The sequence below is a fragment of the Centrocercus urophasianus genome, unplaced genomic scaffold, assembly GCF_019232065.1.
Source record: "Centrocercus urophasianus isolate 14NV4802_14NV808 unplaced genomic scaffold, USGS_Curo_1.0 seq_14, whole genome shotgun sequence".
Classification (NCBI taxonomy): domain Eukaryota; kingdom Metazoa; phylum Chordata; class Aves; order Galliformes; family Phasianidae; genus Centrocercus; species Centrocercus urophasianus.
Genome location: NW_024884586.1, coordinates 2,710,269 through 2,729,261, shown reverse-complemented (window position 1 = coordinate 2,729,261; position 18,993 = coordinate 2,710,269). Strand labels below are relative to the sequence as shown.

Below are 18,993 nucleotides of genomic sequence, written 5' to 3'. Positions count from 1 at the left end.
TAAAAAAGGCCACATGTCAGCAGAACAAGGGAGGTGATCTTTGCCTTAGACGCAGTGCTGGTGATACGTGTTGGGAGTGCTTGGTCCAGTTCTCAGCTCTCAGGAAGGCGTGGACATACTGGAGTAAGTCTAGTGAAGGACTGTGAAGATGATTAAAGGCTCGGAGTCTGACGACAAGGAAAGGCTGAGAGAGCTGCAGCTATTCAGCTTCCAGCAGAGAAGGCCAGGGGAAATTCTACCAATAAGTATAAATACCTGATATGGGCATATAAAGATGACAGAGCCTGGCTCATAGTGTGCATAGTGGCAGGATAAGAGGAAATCTGCATAAACTGAAATACAGGAAGTTTCATTTAAACTTGAGGGGAAAAAAAACCTCTGAGGACGACTGGATGCTGGCATAGGTTGTGCAGGTTGTGGTGACTCCATCCCTAGAGATGCTCAGAGCTCAGCTGGATATTGCCATGAGCAACTTGCTGCAGCTGATTCTGCTTTGAGAAGAGAGGTTGTATTAGGCTGCCCCATCTCACTGATGCCGTGGCTTGTTCTTTGACAACATAGAATGGAATTGGATTATGGAGAAAAAGGAAGTAGTTTGAAAGGAAGATAGACTTGTAAAAGTCTCAGTTACTTTGTATACAGTTGTATCAACATGTTTACCTTTGGTCTTCTGCCTCTTTTTTCAGTCTGTAAGAATGTTCCTTGATTATTAGTGTACAAAAAAGCCTTTGGTAGGGATCTAAGCTGTATCATGAAATTATTCTGTATATTTTCCTGTTGTGTCACGAGCCTAGCTGCAGTTGCAGGAGGATCTGGATCAAACCCATTAGTTTGATCAAAATACATGCATCACTGACAAAATACAAAATGTTTTCCTTCGTTTTTAGAAAGTGCTCATTATATAACTGCATTTAATTATTGGTTGGCCTCTGTGTGAACTTATCTTTGAAGGTGGTCTGATTTATAGCTAACCTCCCTTAGGAGCAGACCCAGTGCCTTAGACATGTAATCTGAGCCTCTTCTTTCTGGCACTCATCTTACTGCTTCACTTATTTTTCAGATTATTTAGTCTTTGTTATTTGACTAATTAATGCATTCATTTAAATGTTCTAGTTCTAAGTAAAACTCATGCTTTTAATTTCATTTACTGAGTGCTACGAAATACATTGCGTAGCAAAGAGAGATGAAAGGAAACCTGTTAGAGTCAGCTTTGACTGCATGATAGCGTGTGACTTTCTTGTTCCACTGTATTTTTTTAATCTTTTTTTTTTTTTCTTTTTTCAACTTCAGATTGTCTTGCAGGGACATGGAACAAGAGTGGCTGCAAAGTCTCAGCAGAGTGGAGAGAAAGCATTTCGCTGTGATTATGATGGCTGTGGAAAACTGTACACAACAGCTCACCATCTTAAGGTGATGAAATGTAAAACAAGCATTGTTAGTTTGCAGGCATGATTTATTTTTATTTTTTTTTGGACAAATTGTGCACTTTTAAGGGATGGAAATTAACAGAGAAACAACTGTCTAATAGTCTAATAGACTGCAGTTACTGACTAACAAAATATACTCTTAGTCTGTTAATATTACATAAAATGTGCTCTAAAACGTTGACTCCAAATGATGCTTACGTAGTGGTCAGATTGGTGTAGATGCAAACACGGTGTCATGGTTGACCCATATATTTCCAGCATGTAAGAAATCTTGTTGAGATCATTTCTATCAGTACTATCACAGACATTCTGAAATCCAGAGTTCACTAATCTACGTGAATGCGTGATTATGTGAGAATTCTGAGTTCTGAAAGATTTTATCATCATAAGTCTAAATCTTCAAAACAGTTGAGCATGCAAAGTGAAGAGATGGAATGTCTTTTCTTAGCACATAGCAACTTCTTGGTTCCCTCTTACTTGTTTTTTTTTAATTTTTTTATTTTAATTTAGTAAATAAAGTACTGTAGAGCTGTATTCCAGTTTAGATGTGGAATACAGGTGATCACCTGGAGATGAGCTACGCTCCTTTCAGTGGAGCCTTATCTTGGACAAAACACTGTGGAATCAGTGAGGTTTCATGCAATATAAGAGGACCTGCAGAAGTCTCGGTGTAGTCAATAATCAGAGAGAAGGCTCTGAGGCATGCCTGCATGCTTTCTTTAATTTACCTGTGTGTTGGCAATTCCACATATTTACAGAAACATCTTTTGTAAAACTGACTTGAAAGGTTTAGGCTAGACCTTAGAAGAAGACACCTGTAGTTTTAAGGAAAACAGTGCTACCCTATGGTAGTTTTTATCACTGACTTAAAAAGAAGACATTTAAATGTGAATCTTAGGAAGAGAAGTAAAATGTGTTGTCTTTTAGAATAAGGTTTTTCTGTGCTGAAGTAATCAGATGCATCTTGTTAAATGAGTCTGTCGGATGTCTTGGCAGGTACACGAAAGGTCACACACAGGAGACAGACCATATCAGTGTGAACATCCTGGATGTGGTAAAGCTTTTGCAACAGGTGACCCTTTCCTCTCCCTGCTTTTTCGCCTTTGTCTGTATAAGTTTATGGTACCATTCTTTCTTTTTCTTAGTTGCAAAGTATAGAACCTGGTTGGGAATCCATTTATGAGAACTGCAGAAAAAAGTGTTGTTTTAGCTAGTGCAGCATATAGAAAAGACAGAGGATTTGACTATTAGTTACTGAAGGGGTAATGGGGTGAAACACTTGGCACTTTCATTTGGTCTTCACCTGTCATGCTACAGCCAGATTTTATCTTGAAAAAAATAGGCCTTCTTAATATGAAACTAACAGTGTAAGTTACACGAGGTGACAGAAAAAGCTGAACTTGCTGGCTAAAGGGATCTAGATAATGTTCTGATCCAAAGTTGCAAAGAACTTTGGTGGGAGCTGCTTGCAGTGTTTTTTATCACACTGTATCAGGGTGATGTTTCTCATAAAGCAAACACTGTATTTTGTACCGACTAATCCATTTGTAAATGATAAACTACCTGAGATTTGATGACTTAAGATGCAATTACAAGTGATGAACCATTGAAGATGATACAAAAAAAGCAAAACTTGTTTCAAATTCTTTTACTTTGAATGTAGATTGACTTGATACTTAGAAAAGTTAGACTCTAGATTTTCTGTATAAACTGAGATTTTTTGGAACTCCATCTGATGTAACATTGAATAGTGTTTCTTTAAATAAGCACAAAAAATGCTGATGAGAAAGGTCAAAAGACAAACAGACCCACTTAAAGAGTTGCACATAAGTTTAATTTTATAATGTGTTTGTAAAGAGATTTCAAAAGAACATAATGAAAACACTATTCTCTATTGCAACAGACTGATGTGCTGCTCTAAGCAGCTTTCTGTCTAATGCTGTATTTTGGGCCAGAGACATTTGTACCACCTTACCTCAGCCTTTGATATGGCTTGTGTCAGGCACCAGAAGTTCTCAGCTTAAATATTAAGAACTCTGCTGTGTTGGATCGTGACGTGATGTTTATTTTAGATGTAAGAGCGAATTGATGCTCCTCTTTGTAGCCACCATTGTGTTCATAACAAGTCAAAAATAGAAGTTGTAGGAGTTTAGGGATATACTTAGAAAACATTCTGAAATTAAGTAGGCGCCATCTTCTTACAGATTGTTCCTTTATTTTTTAGAAATGTATACATCTCTAGTGAATGGAAGGAAAATTCATGTTTCTAATAATATTCTAATGATTAAATACCATTTTGATGACAACATTGGTAAGATGAAAAAAAGTAGACGGGATAGAGAACATGCCAATTTCCTCAGAAGATAAAATAAATATTTACCTACATTATAATAATTGCAGTTTATCCCATTGAAGGGAGTGGGAAGTGTACTTTCCTTATAAAGGAGGGAAGGAGGAATTCATCAACTGTGTATCAGGGTTTCGTTGCTCTGTAAGGTAGAATGAGGCGCTTGCAAAGAGTAACAGCTTCTGACCATCTTAATTTTGTACTTTATTTAGTTACTTGGGTGTTATAACATCCTTTCTGACCTCCAGGGTATGGATTAAAAAGTCATATCCGAACACACACTGGTGAAAAGCCGTATCGGTGCACAGAAGAAAACTGCACCAAGTCATTCAAGACTTCAGGAGACCTACAGAAACACATCCGAACCCACACAGGTAGAATGACTACCATTTTTGTTTCCCTAAGTTAATTCACTTTGGTGGATTTCTCTGATTCACGTTGCTTAGAAAAGTGTTCAAGCACCCATGCTGCCATTGCAGACGTTTAGCAGTGTGTCACTGACGTTGTCACTGAGCACCTTTGCAGTTGGGTTTGCAGCTCAGTACCAAGGGGTCTGTTCTCAGTAATGCAGCTCACCTTTTAGAAGTGGTTTGGTGCTTTAAGATAAATTGGACGCCAGGTTCATGAAGGCTGATAGGTTGTTGCCCTTCATATCGTATCAAACTAAATGAAGGTTCCAAACGTGTGAAAATTAAAACTCAAGTCCTTGTGGAAATAGATGGAGTCGTGTGTGCTCATAGATACCCTATGCGAGTTTCAACGGCGCACCGATGGAGGCAAGCCTTCTCGTGTTGCTGGTGCAAGAAAATCTCGGTCACCTGGAAACAGGTCACTTTTCTAACAACTCCATTAGAAACACAAAGGCAAACCGGTCCGGTGACATTCCTGCAATCGCTGAAAAACAATCAGTGTTGTGGTTTCTGACTGCAGCCCTTCTTGAGGCTGTAATTGGAGGCTCTGCCTCGCCACGGGGATCAGGGGAGCCATGGTAACACAACACTGAGGCGTGTACGCTCACATACGCTCTGCCTTGGCAGAAAAGTGGAAAACGTTCCCGAAACGGCGGCCTTAAGGAGTGAATTATAGTTTCCTCTGCCAAGAAGCTAACTGCTTTGGAGTTACATGTCTGTATCAGGTCTTCGTTTTTCATTTCTGTTTCCAAGTACTTAGAATTGTGTCTGTAGTGCTAATCTGCCCTCTCTTGCTCTCGGACTCCTCTCTTTGTTGACCAGTACGGTGGGGGCAATGTACTGAGCCCTACCAAGTGTCAGGTTCCAACAGGACAGCATGTTGGATGGCTCGTGCCTCTCCAAATTCAGTCCCTTTGCTCTCCTCCCTGGAGCTGTGTGCTCTGATAGGTCTGAAGGATCAGCGAGGTTAGACAGGCTGGCTTTATCTGATCTTCACGGTGAAGGTGTTGGAGGAGCAATGTGAGTTATTGTGTGTAAATTTAGTATAGGAATGGACTTAGTAACAAAAAAATCTGTGATTACTTTGACTTTGGCTTTAGAAACTTGAATTTCTAGGCTGTGTCCCTTTAAAAATTTGTTTCAGCCAAAAGTAAAGTGCTTTCTGTGGTGAATTTGACTAATTTGCCTGTATCTTGGTGATGTCTCAAATCATGAAGTAATTTTTTTCATTTTATTAATTACAAATGTACAAATGGTTTAATGCACTTGCTTTGGATAACATATGTAGCATTTTGTCTGGAGGGGTTAAACACACGCAAGAATATAGGTAATATGGAAGCTAGTTCAAGCAACTGAGTCTGTTTTAAATATCATGAGATACTGAGTGCTTCATAATTTATCTCACAGCTTACACAGTTTTCCCAGTTTTTGCCAGATATAGGTACAACACTCCGTGTCACGTGTTCATGGCATCTCTGAATGAGGCTCTCAGTTAGATAGCTTTGGATTCCAACGTTCAGCATAAGTGTAACTCACAATTTTTGTACTCTTTCATCACTTTCCTGTGTGTACTTCTTTTTTTTCAGGCGAAAGGCCCTTTAAGTGTCCTTTTGAAGGCTGTGGCAGGTCGTTCACAACATCTAATATTAGAAAGGTTCACATCAGGACACATACAGGTGAAAGACCTTATTACTGCACAGAACCAGGATGTGGGAGAGCTTTTGCCAGTGCAACTAATTATAAGAATCATGTGAGAATACACACAGGTATGTGGATGGTGTTTCATGTTTTGAAATGGATCCTGCTTGTGAGAGTCTTCTTTTTTGAACACTGTTTTGGTGCACTGTAGTTGGATGTAGTCATGTTTAGGTGACTTGACCTGGTGCCTTTGTTTTGGCTTCACGTGAGGGAAGATGAGCATAGTTTGGCTCACCTTTGTGAGTCTCCCATTCACTTGGATTGTATTTTCAAGATTCTGAAATGTAAAAGCTAGTGATAGCCATATCATCTTAGAAGCCTTGCATGTTTATAGATGCACGGATAAGTTTCATGCAGAACTTTTGTATCTGATCAGCTTTATAGTTTGTAATGTAATTTAGACATTTGTTTCATTGATTTTTTTTTTTTAGGATTTTTTTAAAGGAACAAAACTGTCAGTGCTGTGCAAAATTGGTGTTTAGGTTGACACCTTTCCAGAAGCTCAAAGTTCCGTGTCACTCAGTGATGCAGTTTGCATTTGCCTTCATCCTCAGTATCAGTTTCTAAAGATTCTATAAATTGCAGCTTTTAGACTGCATCATCCCGTACTCATAAGGAGAACATTTTATATGGATTAGGAGAAAAAAGGGCCCAGCTTTCACTGGCAGGTTAAAAAAAAAAAAAGACCAATGAGAAGCTGCATTGATAAACTTAGTGAGCTAGAGCTTCACTGTTGCCTTTGAAATTGAAATTGGCTTGGTAGTGGAAGTGTGTCACTAAATACCTTACAAATTCATTGACAGTTTTGTTTGTGCATTCTGGATAACATTCTCTCCTTCTCTTTGCCATACAGGGGAGAAGCCCTATGTCTGTACAGTTCCTGGTTGTGATAAACGTTTTACAGAGTATTCCAGTTTATACAAACATCATGTTGTACATACTCATTCCAAACCATACAATTGCAATCACTGTGGAAAGACATACAAGCAGATTTCTACACTTGCTATGCACAAGCGGACAGCACATAATGACACAGAGCCCATTGAAGAGGAACAAGAGGCTTTTTTTGAGCCACCTCCAGGTTAGAGTTTCAGTCTTTGAATCTCTTGTAACAAATGGGCTGGATAATATTATGCTGTTTATAACCAAGGAAATTAAAGTATAGATAAAAATCTGAAGTACTTAATAAAAGTTATTTAACTTCTTTGTAGGACTTTTTAGTGTGCTGGTCAACTTGTAAACAGAAACCGAGAGAGTAATTGACCAGATCATAAACTGAGTTTATAGCAGGCTGGAGATAAGAGAGATTTGAGAAATCTGAGCTGCAGTCCCAGCAAACCTGCTATAAACAATTCTGCTATAAACGTGAACTGTGTGAAGGGACCTGCAAGAGTCTAAAGTGCTTGTCTGCAACCTACTGGATTTTTCTGAGGCACCACAGTTGCTGGAGGTCTTTTATCAGGAATAAAGGCACTGCTTTGTGAAAAGGAAAAATCCGTTTGTGCAGCACAGGGATACTGTGGTGGTTTTGTGACAGTTAATAGCAGAGTTAATAGCAGTGTCTGTGAATTTAGGTCCTAGAGGCAAAGACAAAAATAAGCTAAGAATGTTTGTCATGTCATGAGTAGTATCTTGTGACTATAAAAATGAGGTTAGAAGAAATGCCATGAGAGAACAGTTATCTCTTGCCAAACTGTGATTTGTCTGAAGATAGAAAATGCAGATGCAAAGGGTTCTGTTTTACTACGTGTATTTGGGAAACAGCACTGAACGCCTCAAGCATATTTGCTATAGTCTCATGCCATCTTTTGAGGGAATTATAGGATTCTTTTACTGAAGTTAAACATTTATTAAGATAATTAACTGAAATCTTCACACAAAGGCATCACTGTATTCCTCTGCCTGTTTGTTAATGAATAACTTTTAGAAACTGCCATTTGTGTTCTCATGAAGGCTCCTGCTTGGAGAAGTTAACATTTAATGATTGAATTAGAAATAGTTTGTTGCCTTTTTAATGTTGGAGTATACACTAGTAATATATTTTTGTTGTGAGTAGCATTTGTATGTCTTTTCTCATCTTTCAACTATCCCTTTTCCACTGAAGTGTTTAAAAACCATCAAACCAGGCTGGCATTTATTCCTTGTTGGTTATCTTTCCTGCCTGCATTTGGAGTATCCAAACTAAACTACTCTCTTGCCTTCTTTGTATCAAATAGGTCAAGGGGAAGATGTCCTGAAAGGCTCGCAAATAGCCTATGTGACAGGTGTAGAGGGAGAGGACGTCATTTCTGCACAAGTTGCTACAGTTACTCAGTCAGGGTTAGGTCAACAAGTAGCGCTAATTGCCCAGGATGGAACCCAACACGTAAGTAATTTTTTGCTGAAGAGGTGACAAAAATATGTTGAGAGTTTCTGCTCGTGTGTCTGATAAATATGTGCGTTGATTTCTCATGGGGAGAAACTTATCTGAAGATTATGCTATATGCTTAGGATTGGATCTCCTCTGGAACACCTAAATTCCACCATAAATTCTCTTACCTGAAACTATATTAATACGATCTTAGGCTTTTTGGTCTATTCTGTTGTCTTTACCACTTAAAAACTCTGGAAGTCCTTTATGCTCACAATATAGGCACAGGCTGTATAACAACTGTTACATGTGCAACATAGTTGCTGAGGTTTTCCAGAGTATCCTGGTTATTCTGTTAGTCTCTGATATTAGTAGAATAATATCACTGATACCACTGCTGCCTCGTTTGCAGACACTTGTTAGAAAAAATAATCTACTTAGTCCCAGTGCATGTTTTACAAACTGGTATATTCAATTCTTACAATTTCTAACAAGAACATGAGAAGATGAGGAAATAGGATAATACTGCCTCTACTCGAGAGTTCCTTTGGATAGCTTTTCTGGAGGAATGGGTAAGGAACCCACTGAGAGTGGATTTCAGTACAGTTCTTTAGTTTAACTCTGCTGGTACATTGAATGCATAATGGGGAAAAAAATCATATTTCAAGTGAGGAGGTATCTGCTGCACCAGTAGGATATGAAAAATATCTTCTAAATTGTAATTGGAGATGAAATATTAAAGGGGGCTGTCACATTGCAAGCCCTGATCAGTGCAGCAGTACTAAGGAACCAGCATTTTTGCCCCTAGAAATGAAGGCTTTTAGAAGCCATAACATGGAGTTCTTCTCATATCTATTAATCCTTCAGCTTGGTTTCAGTTCTGGAATGTTTTATTGCCTTCTAAATCATGCAAATCATCAGATCAGTAACTGATTCCCTAATGCATTTATATTGGAGACATCAGTAATTTATATCAATTTTTAAATGATTTTTTTAATTGGTGGTTTTAATTCTAAGTCCTTACCAAACCTCTTTAGTGTCTCCATTAAGAATAAAAGCATGTGATGCAACTTGAGTCTCACTGTCCTGTTGTGTAAGACGTGTGCATAGATAACGTTGCATGCAGTTCTTTGGGGTATAATTAACTGACATGGAGTTGTAGACTCTGATGGAAAGCACACAACTCTTTCTCATTGCTGGGCCATAATTATATTTCTGTAAAGAGATACAAGTGTCTGAAAGATGGTGGGATGTTAGATCTCCATCCATGTTTGTGATGAGGGCTTTTCATCCAAGACTGGGAATTGGCCAGAGAGTGACAGTGATGCTCAGGAAATGCATGAGTTCATCAAGGAAGTGGAATAATAGCTGCTATAACTTGTGGACAGGATGTTACTGTAAATGGGACTTACAGTATTTCTTTCAGCGCTGTTGTGGGTAAGTTGCCTCTTAATTCTGGATTGTCAGGCAGTTTGTTTCACATGAGGAAGGTGAAGTTGCACCATCTGCTGCTGAATCAACTAGCAGGAACGTGTTTGATGAATGCTGCTACAGTGCAAATGCAAACTCTGATTTTTTTTCAAACCTCAGTTAAAAACATTTACCTGAAAACAGCATTATGTTGCTGAAAGCTAACCCTCAGGTATGACTTGAGCAGCGATTAAACCTTCTTTACTTCAGGAACTGTGTTATGTTTCAGGTCAACATATCTCAGGCAGATATGCAGGCCATTGGAAATACAATCACTATGGTAACACAAGATGGCACCACTATCACAGTCCCTGCCCACGACGCCGTCATCTCTTCTGCAGGAACACATTCTGTAGCAATGGTTACTGCAGAAGGCACCGAAGGACAGCAGGTAAAAAATTACCCTGTGTACATAGGTAATGTTCTTTTTGAGATGGCACAAAAGTCATCACAGTATTCAACACCAGGCTGTGTCATTCCCATCAGAAGACTACAGTATGTTCTATCCCGTTAGTATCAGTAACAGGTTGTTTTAGAAACAATAAAAACAAAAACAAATAGAAACAAAAAAAATGCCAAGGTACCAATTTGATAATTCTCATAGGTCTGCATAAAACAAGACATAGACATGCTAAGCATTTCTCCTGGAGTCACACAGTAAACAAGTGGTAAAGCTAAACATAGAATCCAGTGTGAATTTATTGCTTAATATTATGGGATTGTAATCTGTTTTGCAGGGAGGAAGTAAGTATATGTTTGCAGTTTTGCTATTAATATACAGTAGTTAACTTTTTCAGTACAAATAGAGTGATACAGCTTTTAGTATTTAAGTGAAAATACATCCCACTGTTCTAAAAATGTGCCATGTGAAAATGAATATATTTACTTCTCTGTATGAGTGTGTGCATGCCCTGTACGTGTAGATAATCATGGCCTTGCAGATACAGCTACTGAACTTCTGTGCTGTACTGAAGATACTTATGTTTTGAGGGCTAACAGATGACGCTGAGAAACAGTGATGTAACCTTTCTTAAACAAAGATCCGCTCTGCAGGATAAAACTGTGCTCATGAAAAACCATAGCTTTGAATGTAACTTTAAGTTTGAAGATTACAGTTGTATGAGGTGAATAGCAGTAATCTGGAACCATACAGTTGATTCTCATTCTTTGGTCCTCAAGGTTGCCATCGTGGCTCAAGACTTAGCAGCGTTTCATAGCACCTCATCAGAAATTGGACATCAACAACATGGGCACCATTTAGTGACCACAGAAGCTCGGCCTGTTACATTGTTGGCTACGTCCAACGGAACACAAATTGCAGTACAGGTAAAGTGAAAAATGGTTTTTGGAGTGTTTCTTGCTTCTAGAGTTAGAAGTTCCTAGTAGTATAACAAAATCAGTCTAATCAGCTTGGCTCCCCTGAAAAAAAAATAGCCAGTAACCATATAGTTTTGTATTTTAAAGAAGAATAATAAGCACCTGGTTTTCCAAATCTATTTGTAGTACTTAAAAATGAATAAATGAAAGGTTGGGGAGGGCTGAAGTTAAGGACAGATGAATCTTCCACTGAAGAATGATGCATGTCCTGTTTGGGAGTCAGCAGGTCTTTTGTGGAAGAGTGTGTTCCTTCATCCTTCAGCATTCCATGTCAAGGTGATCAGGAATGCTACATTATCAAAGTTGAATTGCTGAGAGCACGCCCATACAGATCAAATGACTAAAGTTGTGATTTGAACCCTGAAATGCTGGTAGCAAAAAAGTGTGAACAGTCATGTAGAAAAAGCAGTAATTGGAGATCTCTCTTTTTAGTTGCATCTACAAGATAATAATTTCCTCTCTACTGTAGAGCTGAACAGTGTCATGGAGACCATTTCTTTCTATAATCAGAATTCTGCAATAGGTTTACATTGTATATATTATATGCTGTTGTTCCATAGAGCTTATTTTCTCAGAAGAATTAAGGAAACTGGAAGTTTGTTTGGTTTGCCACATCTAAAATGTAATTTAGCGGCTACTGTAATTTCAGAAGCCTTATTTGAGCTTTGTTATGTCTGTCAAGTGAAATTATTATCTGTGTAAATTGTCTGAATTATTACATGTAATGAAATGTATTTACCATGCAGCAATTCTTTGAAGAAACTAAATTTGGTAAATACAAAGAATCTCAGTTAAATCTGCTATCAGAGCTACCTGCTACCTCCTGGTTTCCATGCTGTTATTGTAGATGACCCAGGTGATGAACAGTGCTGATCACACTTATTTGTGCTCGCTACCCATCGGGATCTTTGCCTTTGGTTTCATCTTACAAATCTGTAAAGAAAAATTAATCTGTGTGAAATTTTAGATTGATTTATGTTTAAATGCATTTGTTTCAGCTTGGAGAACAACAGTCTCTGGAAGAAGCCATTAGAATAGCCTCCAGAATACAACAGGGTGAAACACCAGGAATTGATGATTAACTTCTAAAACTGCTACCAGAACAATAGAGTGAAAGGTATTTTATTTTCAAACAACAAAAGTCCATGCCAGCAGCAATCCACAAAAACTTTGAAGTTCCCCTCTCATCGATACTGTGTACACATTTTATGCAAGAGCAAAGAACGTTTTCTAAGCGTTGTGTACATAACCCTGGGAATGGACTGACATCATCTACTTCCAACTGTTGTATATTCAGGAATATGGAATTAGGATTATCTAGTAAATTTCCTTGTTATCCTTTCATCAGATTTCAGACTGGTCTACAAGCAAGTTAAAAACAAAACAGAAGTACTGGAGTTAATTTTTAGTGTCATGTACAATAACAAAGGCATTACTGAATATTTGAAGTGTTGTAAAGACTATAACAAAATCACAATTTCAAGAGCCCTTACAAGTTATAAAGAAGACAGAGCCTGTTCAGTTGTTTTCCATAAATGGAAAAGACGTGGATTTTGAGCCTACTGTAAACCTTCACACTTTGATTCGTTTCATACAGATTTGAATACTCTTTAGATTACCCACCCCATCTCATTCATTGTAAATACAGATTGTTAATGCTGGAAGTGCTAATTGTATTATCTTTAAATTGGATTGTGTACAAAGGAGAAACTTTGGTTGTTCAATATTAAAATAAGTAAATCTAATGATTTCGTTTCTTTACATATTTTACTTAAGATGTTACTCTGAAATTATTATGCAATAAAAGATAACAAGATTGTATTATCTAGATAGGATGATGTTGTTCTGTGACATATTGTTTTACTTTTGGTGGGAGAAGTGAAATTATTTATTTATGGCCTTGTATAATTTTTTTTCCAAAGTTTATTTATCATAAATCTCAATTTTTAACTTACTCATTTTGACCGCGGTCCACTGAAGTGTAAGAAGTAATCAGTGCTAAGAGTTATTTTCAGCATGCTGAAGCACTACAGAAATTGTTTAAAAGCATAATCAGTCAACTGATTTTGATTAAAAGTAAACTAGGAGTTTTCAAGAGGAATATGTTCAAACGGTGCATTTGGGGCATAAACACGTGTATTAACAGTCTGTTTTCAGCAGTTCTGAGTGCCTGCACTACTGTTTGTTACCTACGATGTGCTGATAAGCAGTGATTTTGAAAATCAGGACACAAGTTAGTAGGAAAAAAAAGGATTAATTAAAGATTATGTTAAGTACAGTGCTCCTCTCCACCTACCATTCTATAAAGGAAAAAAATTCATTGTAGATAAATCTAACACGGACTGTAAGATGTAACTTACAACTTTTTATACAGAAAAATGCCTTTAATTGTCTTGTTAGTAAGCTTGTTGAGCAAGTTAAACTTCCTTGGCTCCCTGTAAGATTCAGTGCTTGCTTTAGATGAATGTCAAGAACACTTCTGAAACTGAAGCCCCACCTTTATCCTTCTCAAGGAAAAGATTAAACATCTTGGGGGTAAAAAGTCAATCGAGTAATCATTTTCTATGTCTTGTGAGGGGCTTGTTTTGCATTTAAGAAAAAAAAGTTAATAACTATGTGCTTGGAGGTATTTGACATCAAGAAGGCCACGCTGAATATAATGTGATTGACTACATCGATACGGGTTGCAGCTTTTTATGCTTTTCATACAGATGGCCAACTGCAAAATGCTGCGAGAGAACACAGTGCTGTGGGATAAAGGTGGTCAAAACAGACCTTCAACAGAGCTGTTACGAAACAAAACTTGAAACCGTTCAGGTTGTCTGCAACCTTCCTGTAGGATTGAGGCTGTTTACTTACTTAGGTGCCAGATTTCCTGAAATTTTAAGTAATTTTGATGTCCCATGGAGATAAACTGTACTATGCAAAGAGGTTAATTACATGTCAACTAGATCAGTTTCTTAGTTTTTACGACCTTTTAGAAATTAAAGATGTATCATTTGACATGAAAGTTCAAGTTTTTTTCTTAAATTTCATTGCTAATAGTTTTTGGAAACACTGGCTGGAAGTGACTGAACGAAGAAATAACAGTGCCTCTCATTTCCCAGGACACTTTCTGACCACTGTACATGTGAGTATTGCTTCTTCCTTCATAGTAGTTAGTTTCCTGCTAGGTATTAAAAACATTGATAAGGAAGCTTGATAAGCTTGATAAGGAAAAGCTGCAAAATATTTAAGTAATGTTTCTTGTATCTTACCAGTTGTTCTTGCAAAACACCCACAATCAAAGGTTGTGCTTCCCCCATAGCTACCCCTATAAAGGAAAACAAATACTGAATAAACAAGGCAGACTGACTTAGACTGCTTAGTCTTGAAAGAGAAGCAGAGATGATTACATGCATTTTCACTGTGAGTATGTATGTGTAACAGACTTGTTTTCAGAATGGAGAGACCTCTGCGATTTTCTGCTGGTTTCCCAGGACTTGGAAGGGAACCTTCTTGTGAGCATACATCACCACTGGAAGGTTCTGCAGCGGAGATCACACAAGTTGAAAGTGGGTGAGGAAGGGATCTTGGTGAAAAGGATTCCAGGAGGAGGCAGCAAAGAACATGCCCAGAAGGGCTGGGTGTTAGGCAGTAGAAATCTCTTAGTTTAGCCATAGATTTTACTTCTCTTTTTGAATGTTCTGTTTCAAAGGGAGCGACGCACTGTGAGAAGGAATTGTAAAAGAGGGATCCTATGAAGTAGAACAGCCCTTCCTCTTAGAAACTGGCTCCCACATTTCCAGCGTTCCCAGTCACAGTTTTCTTTCAGACTTGAATTTCAGCCCTAACTCCTTCCTTACAGGAAAAAAACAAGCCATCTCTAGACTTGGCAGTCAGCACGGGGGATCTGCTTTTCTTTACAGTAGTTCAGTGCCTCTCCAGATAGTAAAAACAGAGAGGCAATTATTAGAGGTGCTCCAGGCTGATGACCTTTTGTGCCAGAGGCTTTGTGCATAACAATGGGACAGTTTTTACCCTAAAGAGCTTAATGCCAAAGCACACATGAATAGGCTGAAGCTGCAAGACTGTGTTTTTAGAAGAGTAAATCCTGCAGCCTGACAACAAAGTTGTAGAAAGCCATAATCCCTGATAGTGTAAGTAATCTCAGCGACCAGTCAGCTGACTGATACCAGAGATATTCAGGCACAGTATGGCAGGAACAAGGACATGTGATGTCTGCCTAGCATACAACAGAAGGAGAAAGCTAATAGTCCAGATAAACAAAATGTAGGAGCTTGGAGGGCAGCTTTTCCTGAACTTTACTCTAGCTCCTAACCTTCATTAAACTGTGGGGATGTTCTGGCTTCCCTGACTGTCATGTCGTAGTAGAATACTGAAAAATCCCTGTGTGCTCCATGCTTCTCAGGAGGCAGAGCTGAGAAGCTTTAATCAGTTTCAACCACTAGGAAAAGACAGCAGAGCAAGGATGTAAAGACCTGTTTGAACCCAGCAACTTAACAGCTGCATACCTTAGGGTGACCACAGCTCCAGCTTAACCAGAATGCATAAGTGCCCTATGATGAACCCATCGCAGTCACTTAGTTTGTCTTTGAAGGGTAGGAATAAGATGTGCAGCACAGATTTCAGCAGTTTTCATGTACAGCACAAGTGAAAGTAAGAGTAGGGCAGGCAGGAAAATGATTTCTGAAGGGGCAAGCTCTAAATTTCTAGAAAAAAGGAAAACCAGAAATGAAGGGTACCTTGTATTCTATGCAGCTATTTACAGTTGTTTGAGACTTCAGAAATATACTATTTCACTCTTTCTCATTTCTTTCTCAAAAAAATACACCAGAATTAACACGTGCCTTGTCTGCACAGATGCAAATGCATGAATTCATTTCCAGCATGAATTCAGACCCCAGCTCACTGTTGATAATAATGTACTCCTATTTTTGCAAATCAGTATGTATTTGAATAGTCGATCTTCCAAAAGTAAATTTTGCTCCATTGGATAAAAGCCTTCTGAAGTCTGAATCTATATGACAGGAGACCAAAAGCCCATCTTGGTTACTGTGCCTTAAACAGTAAACTATGCTCCATAAAATAAGTTGTATAGATCAGCATTTTTTGTTGTCGTGTTGTGTATTTGAAATGTAGCTTAGGTGTTTTCAGTAGTTTTGATGATCCTTTGATGTTCCTTTGATGTTCCTTTGCCAGCAAAGTTCAGGTGGCCAAAGGAATATCTGACAGTGCAATTAGACTATCACCTTTAACAGGAATTGGCTGGCACCTGACCCCACTGTTACAGTGATAGCAGACCTTTCCAACTGAAGAGTTATATTCAAAGCAGACTTAATTATCCCAACAAGCATACAAGCTTATATCAACAAGGAAGCATTTTGTCCTGCATAGTCTGTGTGTTTTTCTCTAATGGAAACGTGACCCTCTGAGCTCCCACCCAGCTCAGGTTTTGAAGAACTAAGAGACTCTGTCTGGATTCATTTTGTTCTGTTTCAATTATTTGAAGCATTTTACTCAGAAGAATGACAAAACGTTGATACTTTTTGAGCACAAATGATTGCATGGGAAAAAAAAAAAAAGGTCCTAGTAAGTTTTTGCCTGCTTGTCTGCATCTGTAAGAAACGCTTGCAAGATATCTTACATGAAATGATACATACAAGAGATCATTAAAATAAGTTGCAGTAAATTTGAGAAAAGGCAGAGTACTTTTATGATTTTCTATGTTTCCTGGAGGGAAAAAGACAAAGGTTAGAGATGCCAGGGAACTAGTAGTGACTTTTGTTTATGTGCATGGGACATTCTGAGGCTTTTAATCTTGTATTACGATGATTTTAACTTCACTTTGGCCCAGGAGAGGGGCATTCTCATTGTACCTGTTGTTGTCAGCCATGGCAATCATTCTCTCTTCAAACTACAAGAGAGTAGTACAGCACTCTGCACATTTCAAGAGAATTTCTGATCTGAATACAACTCACAGGATCAGATTGTTGTGCTGTTTTCTTTGTAACCAGAGGCAGAAATGCATGCAGAAAGGGTGCCATTAAGGCCTGATGAAGAGTGTACGCTTTCACTGTTATAGACAAATATTGAGGAACTGTGCCTGACTGCTTGGCAAAATCTGTGTTGCTTTTTTTTTTTTTTTTTTAATATAACTTCTTTCTGAGTATTTTCAGATCATTTCATTTGAATTCCTTTATTTTGGGCCTAGAGTTTCTTCTTTGATAAGCTGTCAAATTCCCCTTTCTGCTGTCCACCTCCATCTCTTGCTCTTGCATTCACCCAGGCAGTTCAGTTGACATCACTGAGAAATGCTCTATCTGCATGAGAAGTATGGGCTAAAAAGTAAAAGGTCTGGCAACATCAAGTACAAGCTGCTGTAGAGTTTCTAATTTTCATAGAAGCAACCTGACCTCCCTTTTCTTTGGCTTTTTCACTTTGTTTATCCTTCTCATAAAATGAACCAGTTTCAAGGTTATGCTGGCTGCTCTACAGTGGGTTTCATCCTGTTTTTGGCAGAACTCTTCCAATTTGATCACAGTGGTTTTGGGGGGCTGCAGACGAACTTGTAAGTGGAGGAAATCCTGGCAAGTAGGCACTGTACTCCCTTCTGTGGCAGTTTCCTCTGACAGCTAGACAAATCGGCCATTGTTTCACTTCTTTCCCATTCATCATTGTTTGGGTTGTCCTGCTACCCTCGAAGGAGAGAACTGTTTCCCTTTGAGCTTGAAAACTCCTAGTTAAAAGCTGTTGGTTACCAGTGAGTGTGCTGCCCCAGATAAGCATTTCTGGTAGCAGAAATCTTGAGTGCACAGGACTGATGGATACTTTTTCATTCAAAAGCAAGTAGTTTTAAAAAACTGGCAAATGTATTCTGAAAATAAATTGCATTCATAGACATTGCACTATTGCTAGGTAAGTGCTGCCTGGACATCAGGTGTACATTAGGTGGACATCTATTCATGGGATCAGATTTTTATTTAGCATGATCTATAGAAGCTCAAAGGTGCAATTTAATGAGCTTCAGAGAATTAGGGCTGAATTTGGCTCCAAGAGTATAGTGCAGTAGAAGACCACCTCTGTTCCCTGCTCACTTCTTTCTGTGCCAACCTCCTCTGCTAATGTACTCCCTATGGAAACGGACTCTGTAGTGTATTTTTAGGCTGTTGATAGGCCTGGTAATGTTAGTTCTTGTTCATGGTGGGCAGGGTAGCTGAGTGACCATACTCATGCTTGAGGAGAATCAACTTTTCTTCAATACAACTATTGATAGTCCCGTCAAAATACAGCAGAAACACAGCTCGTGCAGATTCAGGATGGCACATAGGCAGAAGCTTTGAATTACGCGGTCCTTTTACAGCAGCTACACATTCTGTTAATAGTTGCACGTTTATTCAAGACTTCCTTTTCTTATCTGCTGTCAGTTTGGAAATAAACTTTCTTTCTAAACAATTGGGTTTATTTTGTTCATTTTTTTCACCATTCCTTTTTTCCACTTGCATTTTTCTCTTCATGTTCTTTAGAACTATTTCCTCTTCTTCACAAACTCATCCTTGTTCCACTTGATGTTGTCCTATTTAAGCTGTTATATTGATCAGCAGTAAAGTGGTTACTCTGTAGGGGCTTCTGAACTTCCTTTTGCCACTTACCCTCATTAAATAGCTGTGTCTGTAGACTCCAGAAAGCAGTGCAGCAATATTTAGGCTGTTTGAGAAGGAAACTGCAGCTTTTACTTTCTTGCCCTCCTTCTCCCTCCCCCCCCCCCCTTTTTTTTTTCAGGGGGAGAGAGAGAGAAAAGGGGCAGTTTTTTAATTGAAAGCTTGTTCTTTAACCTTTTATAAAGAAAACTTAATATATGAATGAAGCAAGCCACAGTTTTGGATCCTTTATAAGAAACTACTTTTCATCTTC

General features: G+C 38.4%; 1 protein-coding gene across 5 annotated transcripts in view; it reads left to right on the top strand.

Moving 5' to 3' along the window:
- ZNF143 (zinc finger protein 143) overlaps positions 1-12,824 on the top strand; it is a 32,302-nt gene extending 19,478 nt beyond the window's left edge. For 4 of the 5 annotated variants that reach the window (XM_042813767.1, XM_042813768.1, XM_042813770.1 and 1 more), the window contains 9 exons: positions 1,291-1,410; positions 2,424-2,499; positions 4,023-4,148; positions 5,771-5,950; positions 6,736-6,963; positions 8,099-8,247; positions 9,932-10,093; positions 10,882-11,028; positions 12,078-12,824. In XM_042813767.1, coding sequence (XP_042669701.1) covers positions 1,291-1,410; positions 2,424-2,499; positions 4,023-4,148; positions 5,771-5,950; positions 6,736-6,963; positions 8,099-8,247; positions 9,932-10,093; positions 10,882-11,028; positions 12,078-12,161 — 1,272 coding nt within the window. In that variant the 3' untranslated portion in view covers positions 12,162-12,824. The remainder of the gene's footprint in view (positions 1-1,290; positions 1,411-2,423; positions 2,500-4,022; positions 4,149-5,770; positions 5,951-6,735; positions 6,964-8,098; positions 8,248-9,931; positions 10,094-10,881; positions 11,029-12,077) is intronic. The other variant, XM_042813772.1, reaches the window with a different exon arrangement.
- The last annotated feature ends 6,169 nt before the right edge of the window (positions 12,825-18,993 follow it).